Source organism: Hylobates moloch, unplaced genomic scaffold (assembly GCF_009828535.3).
Source record: "Hylobates moloch isolate HMO894 unplaced genomic scaffold, HMol_V3 SCAFFOLD_17, whole genome shotgun sequence".
Lineage (NCBI taxonomy): Eukaryota > Metazoa > Chordata > Mammalia > Primates > Hylobatidae > Hylobates > Hylobates moloch.
Genome location: NW_026652292.1, coordinates 69,597,000 through 69,620,866, shown reverse-complemented (window position 1 = coordinate 69,620,866; position 23,867 = coordinate 69,597,000). Strand labels below are relative to the sequence as shown.

The following is a 23,867-nucleotide window of genomic DNA, read 5'->3' as shown; positions in this document are numbered from 1 at the left end:
ATACCTACCTTGTCATTAAATATCAAAAACCTCAAATACAACTTTACTACACTATGCATAACTGTGCCTTTTGCCAACTTGCTGATACATTTACTCTCTTAATAAAATTTAGAACAGCAATGCCTTGTTTGCTCAGCACTGCTAAGCAATAGTTCCTCCCTATAAGCAAACTTTTCAGAGAACTCAAGGTCCCTGAGAATGCCATTTTTTTTTCTGAACAACTTCCCCTCTCAATAGTACGATCCTTAATTTGTATCAAACACAATCCTTAATTGTATGTAATGAACACAATCTAAATCATCCTAGATCTCAAGACACTTACTGCATACGACACATCACACTGACCTGTAATACAGTTTATCGGCAATCACAGGCATGGCATCATTGACCTCAGGTAAATTCTTATTGCTCTCCTGATTAACTCCTCTTGCTTCTACTTCTCCTTGCTGTTAAGCTGTGCTTACACTTTACTCTTTTACTATACACACTTTTCTGAGATAAAGGGCAAGAAACGTCTATTTGATAGAGTATATGGACAAATAGAACTTTGCCACTTATGGGCAAGTTTAATGTTCAGTTCAAGACAGCCAAGGGTGCTGAGTCTGACCTCTGAAAAAGTGGGGTGGAGTAATCTTTATCTTTTTCCATATAAATAATAAATAATGAGTATCCAGAGAGAGAATTTTCAGAAGAATCTGTTTTAGCAAGATAGGTCTAACTCCTTGCTCCTTTTATGTAAAGATCTCTAAATAGTCCCTCTCAGATTTCCTTATGTACTAACGTGGGCTAAACTTCATGAACAGAACCTCCAGGTTCAGTGGCTTAGAAACAATGGCATTTCAAAAGTTTCTCTTATGTATAGTCAAGTGGAATTTTCTAAGCTGACCATCAACTCTGCTACACAGCGGCATTCAGGGACCCAGGTTCCTTCTCTCATGGCTCTGCCATGATGGGCACCTACTGGGACAAGGTCACTACCTTCTCTGGGTTCCACCTGTGGGAAGGGGACAGAGGAGGTGAGGGGGACTCACCCACGGTCTTAAGGGTCCTGGCCCAATAGCAGAATACACCCTTCAACTTACATCCCCTGGGAGAATGAGTCAGCTGGCCACAGGTAACAGCAAGAGGGGCTGAGAAATGCAGTCCCCAGCAAGCAGCACATGCCCAGCTACAACTCTACATGATGGAACAGGAGAATGGATTCTGCTGGACAACTAGCAGTCTTCAGGGAGAAAGTCTTTTCTTATTTCTATTTTAAAGAAGCACTGTACAATTGCTATACAATTATTTCAAGCTAATCCAATAGGAAAAAAATCAGACTTACATAAACGTTTTAAAGAACTATATTTTAGAGCCGAAATAAGCCTGAGAGATCATTTGGTCAGTGGACACCCTGTGACCAGCAGACATTATTTCATCGATTTCTTCCTACCAGTCTTCCACAGACGAACAGGGACTTATCTTGCTCATTGCTGATCCCACCACTTAGAACAGTTTCTGACACACAGGAAGTGATTAACAAATCTTTGTTGATAAAAAACAGTTGAAAATATTTAACAATGTGGAGATATTACATTATTTTGTAAATTTATCTCCTCCTCTGCTGAGTTACCAGGAGTGGCAGGATATATTTTGATGGCCTAATTATAGCAAGTTTCTTTCAGTTTATGTAAAATGAATATAAACTCTAAATACTGGCCAAAGTCCACAAGAAAATCTGGACAAGCATATCAGTGACACTTGATCTTTACAATTATTCTAAAGGAAAACCTAATAAGGGTCTGGCCTATGCTGTGCCTTCATTAGATTTTTTTAAAACCAAAGCACTGTCTTCAACTTGACTCCCAGATGTGAAAAATATTTTGTGTGACATTCAAAACACTCGTAAAATGCAAATACCTTCATTTGCTGAGAAGTATTAAATGATCTATAATCAAGGCCCAGCCTATTTTTTGCAAAGACAAAATTAAACATTTTGCCACCATTAAGACCAAAACAATAATTCAAATTAAGATAGCTCTATCTCTTGTGAATTACAAATAAATTCTTACTATACAGTGGGAAATTCACTCTACCAAATACAATAGTAAATACTAAAATAAATTCAGTGACCTTTTTAAAAAAGATTACAAAACTGAATTTATTGAGTTTCACACAAGATGCATTTATAAAATTAGTATTGAATGCCATTATAACAGAAGAAATGAACATAATCCCGAACTCCCAACAGCATCTGCAAAGGAATGGAAATCTTCTGAAAATGACAGCACAGTAACAGAATAATTCAAGCAGAACTGAAGATCTGTCCAAACTATGTTCCTGCTCTGAAATCAGGGTTGTGTTTGGCAAAGCTTTCCCCAAACTATTCCATTCACCGTGGCATTGTTCCTTTTGTTGGTAAAGGGAGATGGAAAAAACAATAATTCTAAAATGGGGCTCCATTAAAACACACACAAAGCAATTAAAAGCTTTTTCATTTTTAACTTAAAATACTTCCTGGTTTCACAAAGGCATGTCCATACAATTTCCTCAACATTAATCTTCAGATTTCTTTAGTTAATGCAAAACATTAAAACTCACTTACTTTTTTGTATTTCAAATGAACAAGTCAGAATATTAAAGCTTGCTTTATATTTCATCCAAGAAACAGACAAATCACCTAAAAATTGCTTTCTGCATATATATGTATGCCTGAAACATTTGCATGAGAGCTAAACTTCAAAATCAAAACATCAAAGGAAATAACAGTTAACAGTACCATCTTCTGGACAGTTCTGAAACCAGAAGTTGTAGAAGTTTTACAGAAATGCAAACACAGTTGTCAAGATAAAATGGGGTGGGAAATAACTTCTATGATATAGGCCACAAACTAGTAATTAAGCGGAAACAGAATCCTGATCTCAAATAAAACCAAAAAGCACCTTTTGGTTGCTGTTCCCAACAGCCATACACAGATGCCTCCCCACACCAACAGCCACCCATACGCCTCAAACACCCCATTTACTTTCACACAAAATCCTCTCCAGACCCAGGCCTGCCCCAGCACAGGCCCACCCTGACAGTCACATCCCCACAGACACCCTCCCACAGAACACACACCCTGCCCCAGCACAGGCACACCCGCTGTCGAACCAAACAGAAGGACTAATGCATTTGGTAAGTCCAAGCAAGATGATGCTGCCTAACACACTTGGAGCATTTACTTTACAGTTAAAGTTGACAGTTTTGAATTTTGTACATTGACAATTTTTCAGACTGTTCAACATCAAATCCTTTTAGCTGTAATAATTTATGAAGTAATTAGTTTTAAAGCAAAATCAGTTAGGTATACCTGAAAGTTAACACTGCTCTGCTTCCTTGGTGTAAAAAGTGCCCTTTTGTAAGGAAATTTATGTTTTATCCACCAATTAAATGACATACAGCTTACATTTTGCTTTAAAGAGTAAACTGAAAAATTATGAAGGATTTTTCCCAGTAATGCATAGTCTTCATTAATTATTTTTTTAATAAATAAACTAGTTTAGCTTTTTTTTTTTTAACCCTACAAAATGCTACTATTCATCATGTATTATTTAAGATAGCCTTTTATTCTGATTAATTAAGATACATCTTTAAGGGTTATTCTGGTGGTAAGAACATTTATCTTGACTTATGTTTAATTTTTTTTAATGCTTTGGCAGATGAAGTAACGGTTGAAAACTGTTTGTGAAAATAGTATGAGACTGGAAAGGTAACGTCGTGGGAAAAGTTTCACAGTTTTCCAGGTATTTCCTTATACTGAAGAGGACTTGAGGCAAATTCAACATTCTGGAAGCCCAGATTGACAAAGCAAAACAGATTTTGATGTTGCCTTTGTTGGGTCCTGGAAGTGACGCTGCTGCTTGGCCAGGCAGGAGGAAGTTTTATAATCCATCAAGCTTCCCAGAGAGTCAAGGCCGGAGGTCGCTCCTGTCCTGTAATCTGACCCTCAGCCAGGCCATATTACTGGAAGAAAGATACTAAGATTTGCTTGCCAATAATAATTTAAGTTTTTAAATAAATATTTAAGTGCCATGTTTAGCATCTATCTGTCCTGGCAACACAGCACTTGTTGCCCCAGGACCCAGCTTCTTCAGCACATGAAGCCACAGATTCAGTCAATTCGGTTTCCGCAAATTGTGAACCTGTCTATCTCTAACAAATCTTTCTTTGAGGATCTGTGTTTTAATTCAGAATTGTCCTGCGTTATGTCCTTCTCGTCACCATCTGGAGTTGTCAAAAACTGATCAGAATTGCTTGTCACAAGTAATGGTATGATATTTTCCTTTTGATGAATAGGCTGGTTGGTGACGGAGGCAGATAGGTTTTCTTCTGTGGAAAGGCCTGTGATAAAGTAGATCCATTAAATTAGAGAAAGATTTTTCCCCAATTATTAATAAATACAAACTTACCAATATAGTGGTGCTGAAAAAAGTGCCCATTATCCATGCTTTTAGATAAAGCAAGTGATAACCAAATAGCATGTTGTATAAGCAGCCATCATTTATAATAAAACTTAGAGGCTAATCATCTGTTCAATTTTATGGAAGGGTACATTACATTGCTCGTATCACACAAACAATGCCATCCCCCAACTGCAGAAAGATCACAACACCTACATTACGGCTCTTCTCTATATAATCAAGACCTAACATGACTGTTGCCAGTCCTGAAAAATTAACACTTGCTCCAATACAGAACATCGGGGAGTGGGCCAAGAAGACTTTACTACATTCCACCTGTCATCTGTAGTCACTTCAGCTACAGTTGGTTTAGCATCATCATCTCTGGGAAGTCCAAACCAGAGGTTAAAACAAACAAACAAATAAACAAAACCCCCAATGTTTATTTTAGGTCACAGAGATCCTGGAGCCTGGCTTTGGGGACAGCTGGGCTGGGGCCTGGAGAGATTCATCTGAATCTACATTCAATCCATGTAAGAACAGCTTCTTTGAGGCAAAAAAGACATACCATCAGCTGTACACATTTAAAATGTATAATTTGATGAGTTCTGACATGTGCATGCACCTGGTCACACTACTGCCACGATGGAGGTAATGACGCATCCAGCTCTCTTGTAGTAATCCCTCTCTCCTGCCCTCACCCCCAGGACCGCTGTCTTTTGTCTCTTTTACAACGTGATGAATCTGATGCAGCTTTGAGAGACAGCCCCATCCCTCTCTTCAGCTTGACTTCAACACCCTCCTGAATGTTCTCCAGTCTGTGTTCTCCTGACCTCCAAGACATTCTGAGCAAACACTCAGGCCGTCGTCCTGAATGTACTTCTCATAACATGACTCCTGAGTCAATGGCCCTGCCCTGCAGTACGTGCTTAAAGCTTTTATCCCCATTAGACTCCTTGAAAGCAAGAGTGATGCTTACTAACTTCTTCTTTTTATATTTTTTGTAGAGATGGGACTCACTAGGTTGCCCAGGCTGGTCTCGAACTCCTGGGCTCAAGTGCTGCTTCTGCCTTAGCCTCCCAAAGTGCTGGGATTATTAAAGGCGTGTGCCACCATGCCCGGCCTAACTTCTTAACTAATATGCATAACAAGAGAACACGTACAGGCCACACTATGAATTACCTAGTTGGTTGAAAAAAAAGCAATCCTTATTACTAATAGTATTCTTATAATGAAAAAATTCCCAGTGATTATACACATTGTTATTTTACTTTATTTTTGCTTCCGGTTAAGTACACATGATGAGCACAGCCCCACTTTCAGGTAGGACTCCAGTCCAGCCCAACTCTCCTCTCCTCCCTCTTTCTGAAGCACACTCCACACTTGCCATATTGAGCTGCTAGTTCTCCAGATGCTTTTCCAGGCCTCCATGATCTAACTCATGCTGGCCCTTCTGGAGTGCCCTTTCCACCAGCCTGCCCTGGGCCAGTTTCATCCTTCAAGCTTTTAGTTTAGAAGAACGCCCCTCTCCTGTCCCTCCAAACCCTCTGCTCACCTATTTGGACCCCTGTAGTTACATGAGGCCTTGAAGGACATCCTTTATTTTTGTCTCTTCAGCATCTCCTCTATGACCTTGCACACAGTTCCACACATTTAAAAACACATCATTTAGGCCAGGCGCAGTGGCTCACGCCTGTAATCCCAGCACTTTGGGATCAGGAGGTCAGGAGATCGAGACCATCCTGGCTAACATGGTGAAATGCTGTCTCTACTAAAAATACAAAAGATTAGCTGGGCATGGTGGTGGGCGCCTACAGTCCTAGCTACTCGGAGAGGCTGAGGCAGGAGAATGCCGTTAACCTGGGAGGTGGAGCTTGCAATGAGCAGAGATCACGCCACTGCACTCCAGCCTGGGCAACAGAGCAAAACTCTGTCTCAAAAAAAAAATACATCATTTAAACTAAAAGTTATATGAAAAAATACCTCTGTGAACAGGGAACTGCCACCTAACAACAAAAATTAAGTCAATGTCCCAGTTCTTCCTCCAAATCTTCCAACCCACAAACCTTCCAATCATCTTGAACTCACCTATTCTCACACTGCATAACTTCCTCATCAGCAAATACTTCACACAAACCTCCCAGGTCAATCCAGAACCTGGCCAGGTCTCCCTGCTCACACCACCTACCCTGCTCCTGGCCAGGTAGCTGCCTCTCTGGTCCCTACCTCTGGGCCCACTCCTCTGGAGTTTATTTTCCACAAAGCTTGAGAACGATCCTTTTAAAATGTCAGCTGCACCATGCCACTGCTCTGCTCAAAGCCCCTCAACAGCCCCCTTCCACCTGGAAGGTCCTAACAGCCTGCAGCCCTCCATGGCCCCCAAGACCCCCTCTCCAGTCCTCTTCCCTGGGAATGGGCTACTGCAGCCACCTGGCTTTTAATGTCCTTTGATGCGCCAAGCATCTTCCTGCCCTGGTGCCTTTGCTGGGCCTGCTGGGCCTCTGCCTGGGAGCTGCTCCTGGAAGGCTGGATGCACTGTCTCGAGCTCCAGGACTCTGTGCGGTGCCATCTCCTCACACTTGGGGAGAGCGCCCAACTCCCTGTTGTACTTCCCTTTCCCCGTCCTGCTTTTGTTTTCTGTGCAGTTCCCTGTCACTTGACATAGTGCATATTTATTTCTCTCTACCCCTCTTCCCAACAATCTAGAACAAGCTCCACGGGAGCAGAGAATTGCCTTTCCACCCCACTGCTGTATCCACTGGAGCTGATGTGTCACAGGTGCTCAATGTTGAACAGCGAATGAGTAAATGGAAAAACTCAGAACACTGGGCCAGGTATATATGGGATGGGATCTAAAACACAACCATTAAAAGACCCAAAAATCTATGCAAAGGGAAACCAATCTTTAAAGCGTTGCTTAACATTGATCAAACTATGATTTAACTCTTTGAAAATGATCCAGGGAAGTGAAGAAAGGGACCAAACCTACCTTGAGAGGGTTTACATTTGTTCTGTGATTTACTGGACGGCTTGCCTGGAGTGCAGGTTGGGGGAGGATTCGACAGCTTCTCTTCCATTTTGGCTTCCTTCACATACTGGCAGGATTTCCCCAACAGCACGATGCTATTAAGTACTTTCAGGGATATCAACCTAAAAACAGAAACAAAACAAACCACATCCGTTGGAATTCATCTAAATCCCTCTGGATGCCATCTACTACCATGGCTAAGGAGAAGGTGGGGGGGCATGGGACGGGGACAGATTAGGGATTTAGAGGAACTTACACAAATCTTGAGTTTTCTGAGGCTTCTTTGCCACAAAGAAAAACTTGGAATTCCTTAGTTCTCTTCTTTTTTTTTTTTTTTGAGACAGAGTCTCACTCTGTTACCCAGGCTGGAGTACAGCGGCACAATCTCGGCTCACTGCAACCTCCGCCTCCTGGGTTCAAGCAATTCTTGGCCTCAGCCTTCCAAGTAGCTGGGATTACAGGCATCTGCCACCACGCCCGGCTATTTTTGTATTTTTAGTAGAGACAGGGTTTCACCATGTTGGCCAGGATGGTCTCAAACTCCTGACCTCATGATCCACCTGCCTCGGCCTCCCAAACTGCTGGGATTACAGGTGTGACCCACCATGCCTGGCCTCCTTAGTTCTCTTATAAGAAATTATACCATTTAGAAATTTTTTCTGGTATTAAATATTTTAACATTTATTCTTTTATTACACAACAAATACATTTAGCACATGCAGATGAACAAAAAAGAAAATAATAAAATTACATGATTCCACACCCTTATGATAATCACTGTGACATTTAGTATGTTATCTTTCAGTCGCCTTCTCTGAGTATGCCTGTATTTGTACTTTCTTGCTGTATAGAAACAGGGTCTATTTTACAAGGCAGTAGGCGAGTGGAGTGAGGAGGCAGAGCATGGACTCCGGGGTGAAGTGTGTCTGTGTGGAGTCCTGAGTCTACTGCTTAGAACCTGCGTGCACCTGGGCAAGCTACTCAACCAGCTAATCTGGAAAGAAGAGCAGTCAGGTAAGGTGCTTAGAGCAGTGCTTGGCACACAGACATGGTAAGCAATTTTGTTATTATTGTTGTTATTTATATAACAATGTATCATGAATTTGTTCCTTATCAGTTAATGTTCCTCAGTGACATTATTTTAAATGGCCTTATAACATCACTATATGGGTTATCAAATAACAAAGCCCCAAACTCCTATTTCTGGATACTTAGATTATTTTCAATATTTTGCTTCTACCAAAAAATTTCTGATTAAGAAAATATGTTAAATCTGTATTTCTTTAGGATACCTAGATACCTATGACTACAGAAATAAAATTTCTGGGTCAAAGAATATGAATATTTTAAGGCATTCAATATAAATCTGGAAAAAAGTATGGGAAGAAAAAAGTCTCACATTAACCTCAATGCCAGTTTTATAACCAGTGAAGAAGTTGGTTTTCTTTTTTTAAGAGGCAGTCTTGCATTGTCGCCCAGGTTGTAGTACAGTGGCATGATCATTGCTCACTGCAGCCTTGAACTTCTGGGCTTAAGCAATCTCCCACCTCAGCCTCCTGCACAGCTGGGACCACAGGCGTATGCCACCACGCCCAGCTAATTTTCTTTTTTGTAGAGATGGGGTCTTGCTATGTTGCCTGGGCTGGTCTCAAACTCTTGGGCTCAAGCAATCCTCCCACCCAGGCTGCCAAAGTGCTGGGGCTACAGGCATGAGCCACCATGCCATCTTCCGCTCAGCTCCTTTCATGGTCTCCCCTCCCCAGGCCCTCCTCCCCCGTGGCTGCTCATGGACTACTGCAGCTGCCTGGCGCCTGCTGTTCCTCCATCAGGCCTGTGTCCCTGTGCCCTTCTGCTGAGCCTACGCTCTTCCCAGGTGGCTGCACAGCTCCCTTACTTACAGAAACACCAACTCACCAGAAAGGCCTGCCCTGGCCACCCTCTCTAACACAGCTGCATCTGCCTTGCCCATTCATCTCCTCATACTACTGTGCTTTTCTTCCTAATGATTCCTACCAACTGTCAATAGAGTGACCTGTTTTTCTAGTTGTCTATTTGTTGTTGGGAATTTCTGTGACATCAAGGCAGGGCACTTGTCTGGCTTCTTTTTGGTCAAGCCCTAGACCAGCCCAGGCCTAGGCCCAGGCCCTGCTGCTGAGCAGCTATTCCCTGAGGAGCGCTGGGCAGAGAGCAGTAACGGCAGAGGCTGGCAAGTCCTCCCACCTTAGCTGGCGAGAGTGAGTCTGGAGGGAAAGAGGAGAAACTGGGTGTGGTGGGGGAAAAGCTCAGCATTTTATGTCAAGAGGCCCAACTGAATTCTGATTTTATTTTTTTAACTGAAGACAGATTCCTGGGTTTGATGTAGTTAATTGATAAAGAATGCATGGACAAGGTAGTTTTGAGAAAGTGTCTGAAGGAGAAGAGGATAATTTAGGAATCACCCTGAGATGAGGATTAGAGTAGGTGAATAAAGTAGAAAGGTGAGTGAGCAGATATGCCTGGCTACGCTATCCAGGTGGAGAAGTGAAGCAACATGGGGAGGGAGGTGACACGGGAGGCTGGGGGCACAGGTGCCCTGAATTCTAAGTAACTCACGATTAAAGCTCATACCCCTGGGTGAACTATGCACAGGCAATTGTAACTAAACAAAGGTTTTCAGATGTAGCATATACATGCTTCATTTCCTGATTATTATGTAAAAAACACTAGAATAATTAGATTGTCTAACAATTATTCCCATTGAGATTACAGCAATACCACTTCGTAAACACAGCACAATGTTAAAAACATTGAGGGGCTGTGTGAGAATCTACATTAGTAAAGGAAGGTCTTAATGTTTTTTAATGTCAAAAAATGAAAAGTTACATTAATATAGTAAACCATTTACATACTCATTCAAACAAAAAACAGGCAATGCTGTACAGTGTGATCAGAACCTCATCCTCCTCTGTGAAACACTGAAATTAGCCACATGACCTACACACAGCTCTGCAGGACAAGGGCCTGAGCCAGCTACTGCAGGAGCTGGGAAGCAGGCTCACCACTCAGGATCCTTGGTGGAGAGGCGGAAAGTGCAGACAGTAAGTGACTATTCCCATGCTACTTCAACAGAAGCTTCCTGAGCACGTGCCAGGTAGTGTGCTAAGCCCTGGGCAGGAAACAATGTGAAAAACACACTAAAAATACCATGAAACTGGAACTCTAAGCAAATCCACCGCTCAAGTTGTGACTGCTATGCTTACCCTCCAACCTTTTTCCTCTGGAGGGATTCAAGTTCGAACCCTCTCAGACCACCCCTCCCTGAGTGAAGCTCCTGATGTACATCACCTAAGCGAGGGTGGAACAGGTTTCCCGTTTCATTTTTCAGTAAGTTAATTGAATGCCAGGTCTGGGTACTTTATCATCGTTTACTTCTTGAGAAAAGTAACAATGGAAAAATCATCATTTTATATTGTTATTTTCTTCATACCATTTATTTCTATCTTAATTAGTTGTTAATTTACTGTATGTCTCCCCCAACCAAAATGTAAGATCATGAGACCAACAAACCTGCAGATGGATTCCACTGGTCACAGACAGAAAGTCTACGCTTGTGCATTACATTTGCGTTTACGTGATGCCTGCCTACGATGTGCTGAACAATTCAACGTGGCAAACATATTGGAGGGTCAAAGATGTTTTTAAATATGAAAACATGTCTGCAATGGCAGGCTTTTATTCATCAAAAAAATGTGAGTGAAATCTAAATCTTAAGCAAAAAGGGCTTTAAGATTTTGCTAAAAATTAAAATAAAATCTAAAGTACTATTAATACTACTTCCAAATAGCAGTGTAGTTAATCTAACCGAGTCACAAATAAATACACTTGGAGGTATAGCTGTTGAATGGAAGCCCCTGGCATAGACTGGGAGTAGTATGATTGGGATGCTATTAACTTCCATTACATCTTGCATTTATGCTTTACTGTATAGCCAAAAACATATTCAAGAATAATCTTACCCAAAATAGAAGAGTATGACACAGGCATAAGACAGGATTCCTTGCACTTTAATTGAGCTTGTTACAACTCTGATGAGCTAGCCAGAAACAAACCAAAACAACAAAAACACACAAACAGAACACACAACCACAGAGTTATTAGTTAATACTTAAAAAGATTTCTCCATGCTGACTTTAACATTTTAGGCATATATCTATGGCCTTTGTCTAAAAATCCAAGAAGGCAGATTTGTCGATTTGTATCAAAATCCGCCTGCTTGTGAAACCTTCTGTGGTACATTTGGATTGGTTCAAGCAAATCTGGGATGCCTGTGGCTAGTGCAACAGTTTGACTCTTGTGGACTCTCTAAGTTCAGCCCTATACCTAGGTCATGAATGACACATGTACTTATACCTCATAGGGATGCAAAGCAGCTGATTTTTATAAAATATTATTCTGCAAAGTACAAATGATTTCATCGTGCTACACGTGTCCACACCAGAGTTAGAATCATTTGGTGGGCGTTTCCTTATTCCTGTTTTTTTGCTCCCCATCCTTTCTTCTTTGACTCTTTTAAGAGCCCCCAGTAACTCACAGGGAACATAGGAAAAATGGAACCTTAAAAGTTTTGTATTTAGAAAAACTAAACACTATTAAAAAATTAATTAAACATTGAAACATTTCTCTCTTTTGGATAGTTACAGTTAAATATCCATTTTCTTACTTCTTTCAAAGAAATAAAAGGAATAAAAGCATTATCCTTGGAAGTCTGCTGAATAAATCTGGTGGAATCAGTTAAAGGAAAATGTCCACACATTACAAGTGCTGCTGTGCCCATATGTTAAAAGAGAAATACAGAATTAGGGAGAAGTGGTCTTATCTAGTAATGTCAAGTTATCCAAAGTCTTTTAGGGTATCTTAAATAAACATCATAATGGTACACATTTAAAAATGCTTTTAATAAAAGAACAATTGGGAAGAGGTGGGGCAATGGCTCGTCATATGTTCAATAAACTCTCACTATGAGAAAAGTGACAATGGAATTAGCCCTCAACTGTGTCACAGTCTCTACAGGGTAATGTCTACTGTACAGGCATTTGTGACTGAAGTTAACACGACTCCAGGATTTTATTCATTAATATGAAAGGCAAACCAATGATCACATTTAAGGCTTAAATAACTATACTTTTATCTAGCATATTATCAGTTAACTTTTACTCAGTCTAATTTCCATGAGACTTTAATACACATTTTTTCTTCCTTTTTTCGGATATAAAATCATTTTATGACCCAATGTAACGCTTAGAAGAAAAAATTGCCATCCTTGTGCCTTAATTAAAGAATTAACTTGTCACAGAGACCTCGAAATATTTCTCAAGGCTCCTGGATGCCCACCAAAGCTGTGGCACATGACGAAGCTCTGTGAGCAAAGTGCTATGAAGGACGCCCGCTAGATCTCTGCCTAACTATATAACCCCCTTTCAGCACACTGCAGGTGTTCCAAAAGTGTTTTGTCAATTATTAATTATTCATAAATATTTTGGTATAACAGCCATAAAAACTCATTTAAGGAATAAAACAAGGATTGAAGAAAAAATTTTAAATACTAAACCAAAAAAAGTTCATACTATGAATTTTCTGACAAGTTACTAGACAAATAAGGCAATTATTATTTGGCAAAGCAGGATCATATTGAAATCCAACTATCTGACCAATCCTTACAAAAAAAAAAAAAAAAAATCAGGCCTTGTAGGTTTATCCTTATATTTGTATGTTTCATATTTCTAGTTGTAGTAAACAAACGCAGAAATATTTAATATTTTATCAATCTCTTAAGCCTTTAACAAACAATTTTATTATTTAGAAGCCTCCATTTTTCCGAAATTCTAGGAGCTCCTTTTCCAAAGCAAAAGAAAGCTATATTATGATGTAATAAGCAAGCTATTAATATAATTAAAAATGTTTAGAGATGTGGTTGTCTGTAAAGGCACACTGAAATTTAAATAGCATTAAGCCTATTAATCATCTGTCATCTAAAAAAAGTCAAGGAAGCTGATCTAAAATATAGCTGGTATGACCTTCACTTTCTTTACACATTTCTTAGTTGATTTGCATGAGACTGCAGCTATAGAAGTCTAGATATCCTTTGGCAAAAAAAGACAGTTGCATTTGTTTGTTTTGTTTTTGTTGTTTTTTGAGATAGAGTGTTGCTCTTGTTGCCTAGGCTGGAGGGCAGTGACGCAATCTCCGCTTACTGCAACCTTCCCTCCCAGGTTCAAGTGATTCTCCTGCCTCATCCTCCTAAGTAGCTGAAATTACAGGCACCTGCCACCACACCTGGCTAATTTTTGTATTTTTAGTAGAGATGGGGTTTCACCAAGTTAGTCAGGCCGGTTTCAAACTCCTGACCTCAGGTGATCCACCTGCCTCAGCTTCCCAAAGTGCTGGGATTACAGGTGTGAGCCACCGTGCCCAGCTGGTTGCATCTGTTTTGATGTTAGAATAGGTAGTCAAGAAAGAACATAATCAAAATACAAGTGCAGCCAGCAAATATATTTTTTTTCTTGCCTCAGCCTCCTGAGTAGCTAGGACTACAGGTGCACGCCACTAAGCCAGGCTAAACAAATCCTCTTAATTAACATTATTATAGCCTAACCTGGCTAGAAACTATTTGCAAGCCTGTTCTGGGCAATTCATTAAAATATTCAAAGTTGATGACTTGTTGAGGGTTGATTTAGTAAGTTTCAGTAGTACTTTTGAAAAAAATACATATTTCTTTTTATTCTTTTTTTTTTTTGAGATGGAGTCTTGCTCTTTGACCCAGGCTGGAGTGCAGTGGCACGATCTCGGCTCACTGCAAGCTCCACCTCCCGGGTTCATGCCATTCTCCTGCCTCAGCCTCCCGAGTAAAAAAAATACATACTTCTTGGGTATAAAAGCAGGAATTTTCATTGCAAAAAGTTTGGACAATTTTTAAAAAGTATTAATTACCACTGATAGAGAATATGTCTTCATTTGGACATACCATAATTTTTTAACCTATTTCGTTTGTTTCTAAATTTTTATTATTACAAATGTCACTGAAATGCAAAGCTGTGCCCATAAATCATTGTGTGTCTTTTATAACTATTTCCTTAGGATAATTCCTAGAAATGAAATGACTGAATCAAAGCATGATACTGTCATATTGCCTTGTAGAAATACTGGATTAATTTGTACTTCCACCAATATGTGTTGCAGTGGCCACGTTAATGCCCATGCTCAGATATTTCCATTAAAAAATATTTTTTACTAAATGAATAAGCAAAAAAGAGTATTCTCATTGTTAGGAAAGCCATTTACATAAAACAGCTAAGCGTCACTTATCTATTGGATGGCTCAACCAACAGAGATATTTGGATATATAAGCTACTGCTATAATTTAAAATAAAATTTTCTTCCAAGTTATTTACCCTTAATTTTTATATCAAGTCCTTTTGAAACAATCATATTAACAACCCATTTATTAATATTTTATAATGATGGCTACTTTGTTACAAAAAACATTAAAAAGTATGCACTTACTAAAACAGCTAGTGGGAGAGGAATAAAGCCCATCCTCCGTGCTACAGAGTCACTGTAATCAGTGTATGCCTGAACAGAGAAAGGAGCAAAAGATTCAGATTTATAGGATTTAAACAGCATTTTAAAAGTACTATTCACTTATTGCCAGCAAATGTTCTAAACAGGTGAGGATATGGAGCAAGAACAGAACCTGGCACTTATAAAATGATGTGGAAATCCAAATGTTCACAAGTCTTAAATACAAAGTTGAATAACTTAACATGCGGCAAAGAGCATACACTACTTAATGTTAAGTATTACTATTATTCTTAATTTGTAAATGTTTATTTAGTGTTGAGAATAGAGATAAGTAGGCAGTTTATGTAGCTTTCCTTTAGTTAAAATTTCATGCTAAATTAAGCATTATTCAGTTAATTTCAGACTATGCCTTTGTTAATTTCAGACTATGCCCTTGATAAACGCTCACATTTTTCTGTCGGCTGCTAACAAGGTCAAAAGCAAGACTGGCTCTATATTCACTGTAGACCTAAAGACAAACAAGAATGAAATATTAAGTAATATGTTAAAAATATATCATGTGGAAAGACTCAGACTTTATTAATAAAAACATTTAATAATTAACCAGGAACAAGTGCTAATAACCAAGCAGACATCTGGGCATAATTTCCTTATTTGTTTTCCTACAGTAAAGGTAAAATGTAACCTCAATTCCCCTGAACTGTTAACATTCATAGATCTTTTAAAGGTTTTTCTTTAAAGGGGAATAAATATCCAATGACTATGATCCTGAGAGTTTAGAATTTGGGGAAGAGTGACTATTTTAAGTAGTGTAATATATATAAAATAATTTTGAAATTTTAAATTAAATGAATAGTTTAAAAAAATTACTGTTTGTCTAACCATAATAATATCTTCTGAGAAAAATGAATGCCGAAAAAGACATAAAACTAAGTTAGGGAACATGGTAAATATGAAGGCATTTGTGAATGATCATTACCACTAAAAATTGCACAAGTGTCTCAATCAAGCCTATTAATTTTGACTTCAGATGCCAAATAAATGATCCTATGAAAAGGGAATCATTCTGCTTTAAGAAAGCTGAGAAAGTAAATGGTGAAATTACTTTTATCAGTGCTTTACAAAAAAGTACAAAACTGTACTTAAGTATATTAAAACATTAAGAAACTCATAATTGAATCACAGCTGTTGCAACCGCATTTTATTTTAAATAATTGCCTTTTGAAATAAAACAAATATTACTGTGAGACTGTCATTAAAAGTACCACCCAGTAAAATCTAGAAAACTGTGGAACTATTATTTATTTTGGGACTGAGGCAGGAACGAGAAATACATTAGGAAACTTTCTTATGTTTTATATGCAATAAATCTATAGCCACATATCTATTTCTAGAAATTATCCAGAACATCTGTTCAGAACATAAAACAAATTTCTCAAAGTTTAAACACTTTCACCAGAAAAATGTAAGGCTCTCATCTTCTAAAACTCAGCAGGAACCTATTCATAATCGTGGAAAAAAAATCAATTTTAAATATAAAATATTTTAAAAACCTAGCCAGAGAGAAAAGTTTTGATGGTCTAAGTTTTAAAATAGAAACAATGTGATTTTAAAGTCTTTAAACAGATTATGACAGTGTTAACTGATCAAAATGATTTTGAGTTAGTGACACTGTGACTTCCACTACTGGCTGATCTATACTTCTACCCCAAGATATGGAATTAGCATTGCCTAATATTAAAACAGAATACTTTCAATAGTGTAATAATTTTTAGAAACTTAAAATTACAATTCTGACTTTAAAGTATTAAACTCCTATTATTCTACAACTTTTAAAAATTAAGCAACAGAAGTAAACTTTAAACATTGAAGTGCATATCAAAATACATACATCTGCAGTAATGTCATTGAATTTAGTGATAAAGGCATGTTTTACAATATCCACAGCAATTTCTGATGCAATTACCATACAGACATCTGGAAACAACACCCAGAGATGATCTGTAAATAGAAAAAAGAAAAACAACGAAATATCTTAATATGAACAGAAACCATACCATAGGCTACCAGAGAAATATGAAATCTCTAGAACAAAACCGTAGTATTTTCAGTAAATGATGAACTAGCATTCAATTATAACCTTTATCAAAAGAGCTATACTGTATCAAGTTAAAGGATACTTCATTCAACAAACATTTATTCAGGCCCGGCGCAGTGGCTCACGCCTGTACTCCCAGCATTTTGGATCACCTGAGGTCAGGAGTTTGAGACCAGCCTGGCCAAAATGGCAAAACCCCATCTCTACTAAAAATACAAAAATTAGCCAGGCATAGTGGCGTGCACCTGTAGTCCCAGCTACTTGGGAGGCTGAGGTAGGAGAATTGCTTGAATCCGGGAGGTGGAGGTTGCAGTGAGCTGAGATTGTGCCACTGCACTCCAGCCTGGGCGACAGAGCAAGACTCCATCTCAAACAACAACAACAAAAACCCAAATATTTATTCAGTACTTTCTAAGTGCCAAGAACTGCTTTACATGTGGGCTCCGGTGGTTTAGCAGAGAGCCTCTGCCTTCATGAAGCCTACGTGCTGACATGCTGATGGGATGACTAGATTAAGCAGGTTCCTTAGAAAATCCTTTAATTCCATAGCTGCCTCAATGTGACAGTAAATAGCTAGAAGGGATGTGCTGTAGTCTTTGTAGATGAGCAGTCTTCTCCTTTGATCACTACAATGTAAAGATATTGATCAATCCTTTGTTTCACTGTCATACAGATGTTAGCCTGATAAATTTGCTCACCATTATGACATTTAAATGTCTATTCAAATAAGACCTAGTGTTAGATAGATAAATAGGGTAACCGTAGTTTACAATAATCTACTGTGTATTTCAAAATAGGTAGAAGAGAAGAATTTGACTGGTTCTAACAAAAAGACAAATATTTAAGGTAATATCCCAAGTACACTGATTTGATCTTCACAAATTATATGAACACATTAAATTAACACTTGCACACCCAAACTATGAAATTATGCATCAATAAAAAAATTTTTTTAATGCCAATTCAGTACCAGGTACCTGATGAAACACACCCACAGACAACCTCCTAAGAACTTGGAGAAGAATGTAAGAGTGGGACACAGCAAGAAAAAGATAGGGAGAACTGCTGACAAGGACCCATAGCAACTCAAGACCCAGGTAGCCGGAGGGTGGGATGGAGACCACACAGCTGGGCTATCCCAGCTGACAGTGTAGACAGCTTCTGTGGGTCTGGCATCACATCAGGTTTTGGAAATCAAGGGACCTCTTTCACCGATAACTCTGCTACTAAATGTTGTATGACCTTCGGCAAGTTTTTTTTTGAATCCACATCACTGGCAAAGGGCAAGTTTCTTAATGAGCTAAATTCCAGCTTCCTCAACCACAAGGTAAGGATAGTAAGTGTCTACACTTAATTATTATGAGAACTAAATGAGATAATGGTGCACAGCAATGTGCCTGGCATACAAAATGGCTAGTGCTGTTTTTATGTCCCTCATGACCCTGAGAACTTAGAGCAACCTTCCATAAATGGCACTTTGTTGGTTTTTTTAAAGAAATTTCAATAAACCTTAAAAAAGAGTGAAAACCTAAAACAAGAGTGAAAACAGTGAATTCATCAATAAAAGCAAGTGCTCCATTTATCATATTATCTGCCATAGTACTAACAAAGGAGGCAAGATAATTTATTAAAAGTCGCAGTATAAATGAGAATATGACTTCAAATATCCAGCTGTCTAGGAGGCATAAAGACTATTTGTCTTCTGGTTTAACCACTCAGCTTTGGGAATTGCTGATCCTACATGTACTCTACTGGAACCAGTGACACATACCCCCTCTGCCCTTCAGGGACACCCTGTTAGGTGACTTAGTTATAAAGAAATATACCACCATTCACTAAAACAAATCTGGGTACACAAAGAATCTAGCTGTGTGTGTGGAGGACGGGGCTTTTCCACCACAAGCCAGGTAGCCTACTCCAGCTGCTGTGAGATATCATTTAATCTTATGGTTTCTCTATGAAAAAAACTTCTGAAAATGTATCTCCAAGAGTGTATCTCTCATTTTATATGTTTTTGATTTTTCAGTTACTTGAAAATTACCAATGAATTAAAAATAAATTAATAAGTTAATAAATGCCTACAACATATATAATATTGGGAGTAATAAATGAAATCCAAAACATGGTTGCATCCTGTAAGAATGAGATTCCAACAAAAACGTCAGACATTCAAACAAAAACTCTAAATTACTTGAGATACCTGAGAAATTGATCATTTCCCATTTAGCTCACTTAGCATTATAATTACCCATTTCCCCTTAATTAGCCTGTAAGTCCTACAAATGTCTTAGCATTTTTTACATTGCCACAGTGCCTGCCCTTGTGCCTAGAAACTAGCATATGCTCAGTTAATGTCTGCTAACTGAATGGATAATGAAAATTCATGGAGTCTTGACAATTCCCTGTCAGCCTGAATTTAGAGACGCATCTAAGTAGCAAAATTTCCACCTTACTTTATATTTAATTTATTCCTATTTAAAATGCTAATCCATGGGTAAAAGATAATGTTAGGGAAGGGCAAACGTTCTCCTGGTTAACCCCAAGATGAAAACGATCTTTTTGGATTTAGGTAACTAAAGTATACTACAGTTAAAAACCAAAAGGCTCAGAGCTGCCAGGCATAACAGGGCGCACTCACCTACTGAGTATACAGCTCCAGAGACACTGAGGAGTTTATGGAAAATGACAGCATCCCACCACACCACAGAAAACATACCCAATCCATTCTACTGAAACAGGTACAGTCATGTGTCACTCAGCAACAGGGATACATCCTGAGAAATGTGTTGTTAGCCAATTTGGTCACTGTGTTAACATCATAGAGGGTAGTTTACACAAACCTAGATGGTATAACCACACACCCAGACTATATGGTATAACCTATTGCTCCTAGGCTACAAACCTGTACAGCACGTTACCATACTGAATACTGTAGGCAACTGTGACACAATGGTAAGTGTATCTAAACATGTCTAAACACAGAAAAGGACACTAGGAGACTAGGTGACAGGAATTTTTCAGGTTCATTAGAATCTTATGGGACCACCGTCATATATGTGGTCTATTGTTGACTGAAAGTCATTATGTGACAGATGATTGTTTCTCCAATACCCAAACGGTAAAACAGCCAAAGTCTTTTGAAGTTTTCTGCAATATTCATTTTATTCCATGTAAAAGAATGATTTTGGCTTAGAAGTAAAATCATAAGACACTGTTTTGTTAAAAGTGAGTTACCTGGATTCCAAGAAAACTGTTCCATGTTTCTTAGACACACTATCAGTAAAAGCACATAATTTGTGAATCGTTCCTTAATATCTAAAAGAAAAAAAAATCAACATATAAGTACTGTAGTGTATATAAACATAATAAAGTACATATATGACAATTATTTTAGCCAGAACATGATGAATTAGACGATGTATAAATGTCTATAAATATACAACTATATATACATATATATATGTATATGTATATGTAAATATGTGTGTGTATATATAGGCTGGTGCTACCTTGGGAAGCCATTGACTTCTTCTGCCAACATAATTCTAGTATGGAAATTCCAGTTTTCTATAAACTTTAAAAAGTATTCAAATGATCAAACTGCTCAGACTGGGTCATTAGATTCCTCCAATGGGCTTTGGGGACATATGACAACTGTTTCCATTTTACAGAAGTAAAAACAGAAGAGTTAAATGAAAGACTTTGGGTAACAAAATCCTTGTATAAAATCCCAGACTATTTCCAATCTGGTAAATAGTACACAATTACTGAACTGATGAGTCCTTTAGCTGAGAGAATCCTGCTACCACAATAGCATTTCTTGGGGTGTATGCAGAACTTGAGGGAAAATAACCCCAAATTGGGCTTCATAATATTTACCATAAACTAATAACTATGTGCTGAGATTAGGTGGAACGAATTTACTAAAAGCAAATCACTGAATTCTTGCTAAAGGCCAGTGTACACATTTCACTTTTTAAGCTGTTAACTTTCTCATAGTCTAAGATACTGTGTAATCAAGAAATGGGACGAAATAAATTTGTCTGCAGTAAGAGTGACACACCCATGTATGTGTGTCTATGTAATAGTGGTGGCTGTGACTAGAAACAATCACTCATATAACAACCCATCTCAAAAGCTTTTTTACAGCCTGCTGTCATTTCCCTACTTTCCCACTGCCTCAGTAATTGCAAGCCTCACCCATATCATTCAGCCATGGCGCACCTCCTATAAGCGCTCTGAATTTCAATTTCATCCTGATACACTTCGTGCAACTGTCTTTGCTTCTCTTTTTTTACTTCCACCTTTCCCCATTATTCTCTAGCAACGTGATAAAAACTTTTATTCCACAGCAAAACCTCCTTCTCTATAAGTGAGTTGGCCTTTACTTTCTGTACCTTCCCTACATCCTTAAGCTCTTCCAGTCAGTTGCTGGTACCTTCTTTTTCAGGGTAGCTAAGCTCCTTATTAGTGATGGGTCTGAGTTGTGCCTTCACTCCCTCAAAGCCCAGTGGGCACTACTTGCTTCCTATTTCCAAAACTGAAGCACCATTCATTATGCAGTACTGCGTTTTGGAGTGTGAGCTCAGGGCACAGTGAGTCTCAAGGTACCAAGCACTGAGATGCCTCCTTAGGAGGCAGGGCACCTCCGGACCAAGTCCATGCAGCGTCTTCAGGTGCACCTGTTTTGATTCATTCTAGATCACATGTTTAATTTATTCTGTGACTTCAAAAGAGGATACAGGTTAAAGGAAACTAAGAAAAGTCTGCCCTAGCATAAGTTCCATCAAAGTCTGACACAAAATATATTCTTTGTTACTACAGCTAACTGTGGATCTTAATTCATGGGGTTAAATTTGCCAATGTATCTTTAATTGGAACTCTGTAGAATTATTCAGCAAGCTGTACCTGTATGTGTGCTAAGTCCTTTCTAATTTCCATAAATGAATTTAACAATGAAATGTATTTGTTTTTGATACTTCCTAAACATGAATATATAATACAGACTTGCTTCATTACAGAATTATCTGAAAATAAATGGCCTTGAGAAATTTAAAACACTATTTGAAATGAGCCAAAGTAACTTTTGTAAACTCTAGTATAACAAAGCAAAACTACTGTCGAATTTAAATTAATTGTATTTGATTTTTGGACACACGGCAGCTGCCAAGTATAGACAAAATCTGCAACAATTTCATTTCTAAGGATACTGATGAAAGGGGAAAAACCTATCTCATTAAAGGTATATTTAAGGCAAAACAGATTTTGTTTTTTATGATTTTTTTATTTTTTTGAGACAAGAGTCTTGCTTTGTCTCCCAGGCTGCAGTGCAGTGGCGCGATCTTGGCTCACTGCAGCCTCCACCTCCCGGGTTCAAGCGATTCTCCTGTCTCAGCCTACGGAGTAGCTGGGATTACAGGCATGTGCCACTATGCCCGGCTAATTTTTGTATTTTTAGTAGAGACAGGGTTTCACCATGTTGGCCAGGCTGGTCTCCAACTCCTGATCTCAGGTGATCCGCCCGCCTTGGCCTCCCAAAGTGTTGGGATTACAGGCGTGAGCCACTGTGCCTGGCCCAAAACAAATTTTAGAAAATCAGACTATTTCAAAATCTGATAGAGATTAATAAAAATGGATAAATTTGGTAAATAAATGCAATTTTTTAAGATGAAGGATGTGAAGGATGGCAAGCTTAAAGATTAAAAAGTCACACCATAAAAATTAACTCTATCTTTATTTGATAAGATAGATATAAAATTATATCTAACTATAAAAATGAGGCTGTTATGTGAAGATTTTTTTGAAAGTTTTATTCTTACACTTTCACAACTTTTACATTTAAATGTTTTACACAGACATTATAAAATCAAGATTTGACTTTTAAAATTTGAGTTAAAAAATACCCAAATTTTAAGTTCCTCCAAAATAAGATATAAAAAGAAATAAAATTTTTATAAGAATAAGAGTCTGATACTGATAATCTAATATATATTAGATAAATAATGCAATCAGCAACATATTTATACCATATCTCCAGAATAGTCAGGGTTCGGATTAAAACTGAACTCTTACATTGATTAAAAATTAAAATTTCTAAGAACGTTTTCTCCTAACCTTTATTAAGAAGCTTAAAAACACTGGTATTAATGCTTTTAAAATATTTCCAATATTCAGATTATTAAGCTTTTTCCTTGCTATATTACCACTAGCAGGGATATACTTTAACATATTTGCAGTCACATTTTAAATATAAAATGAGTGACTATTTCCAACAAACATCCACATTTATTGCAGGTATGCAGGTTTCTAAGAGTGTTAAGTGAGCTATAAGCTTACTCCAGACAACCTAACTTCTGAAGGACCTTCCTAAATGCACAGTTCACATTACCAATGGGTAAAAAACTACCTAAAATTCTTCATCTCAAGAATGCAAACCAGAAAGGCTGGGGTTCCACATTCAGCTGATGCTTATGTTAAAATGAAGTGAAGAAAAGGATAAGTTGTTAAAAATCTGGTTTTATTAACTGAACTACTTTTCACATGTCCTCAGGCAATTCCTCCAAAGAAAATATACAGTGAGCTACCACTGAAAGGGGTAAACTTACTCTCAGATTTCTCCATGAAGTCTTCTATATTAAACCAGCATGAAGGACTGAACCTTACACTATGTATCTGGCAACTCAACTTCTGATGGAGGAAAAAATTCATAGGAAAATTCATAAGAAAAAAATAGCCGATATGAGTATCTCTCCTGACTGGCTCT

The 23,867-nt window shown here is 38.2% G+C and overlaps 1 protein-coding gene across 2 annotated transcripts in view; it reads right to left on the bottom strand.

The window, feature by feature from the left end:
- Positions 1-2,113: 2,113 nt before the first annotated feature.
- The window catches only part of TAPT1 (transmembrane anterior posterior transformation 1), a 65,483-nt gene continuing 43,729 nt past the window's right edge, over positions 2,114-23,867 (bottom strand). For both annotated transcript variants that reach the window (XM_032135576.2, XM_058430156.1), the window contains exons 8-14: positions 20,339-20,419; positions 16,898-17,007; positions 15,455-15,514; positions 14,989-15,057; positions 11,445-11,521; positions 7,411-7,571; positions 2,114-4,362 (exon numbers count right to left, since the gene is read on the bottom strand). In XM_032135576.2, coding sequence (XP_031991467.1) covers positions 4,133-4,362; positions 7,411-7,571; positions 11,445-11,521; positions 14,989-15,057; positions 15,455-15,514; positions 16,898-17,007; positions 20,339-20,419 — 788 coding nt within the window. In that variant the 3' untranslated portion in view covers positions 2,114-4,132. The remainder of the gene's footprint in view (positions 4,363-7,410; positions 7,572-11,444; positions 11,522-14,988; positions 15,058-15,454; positions 15,515-16,897; positions 17,008-20,338; positions 20,420-23,867) is intronic.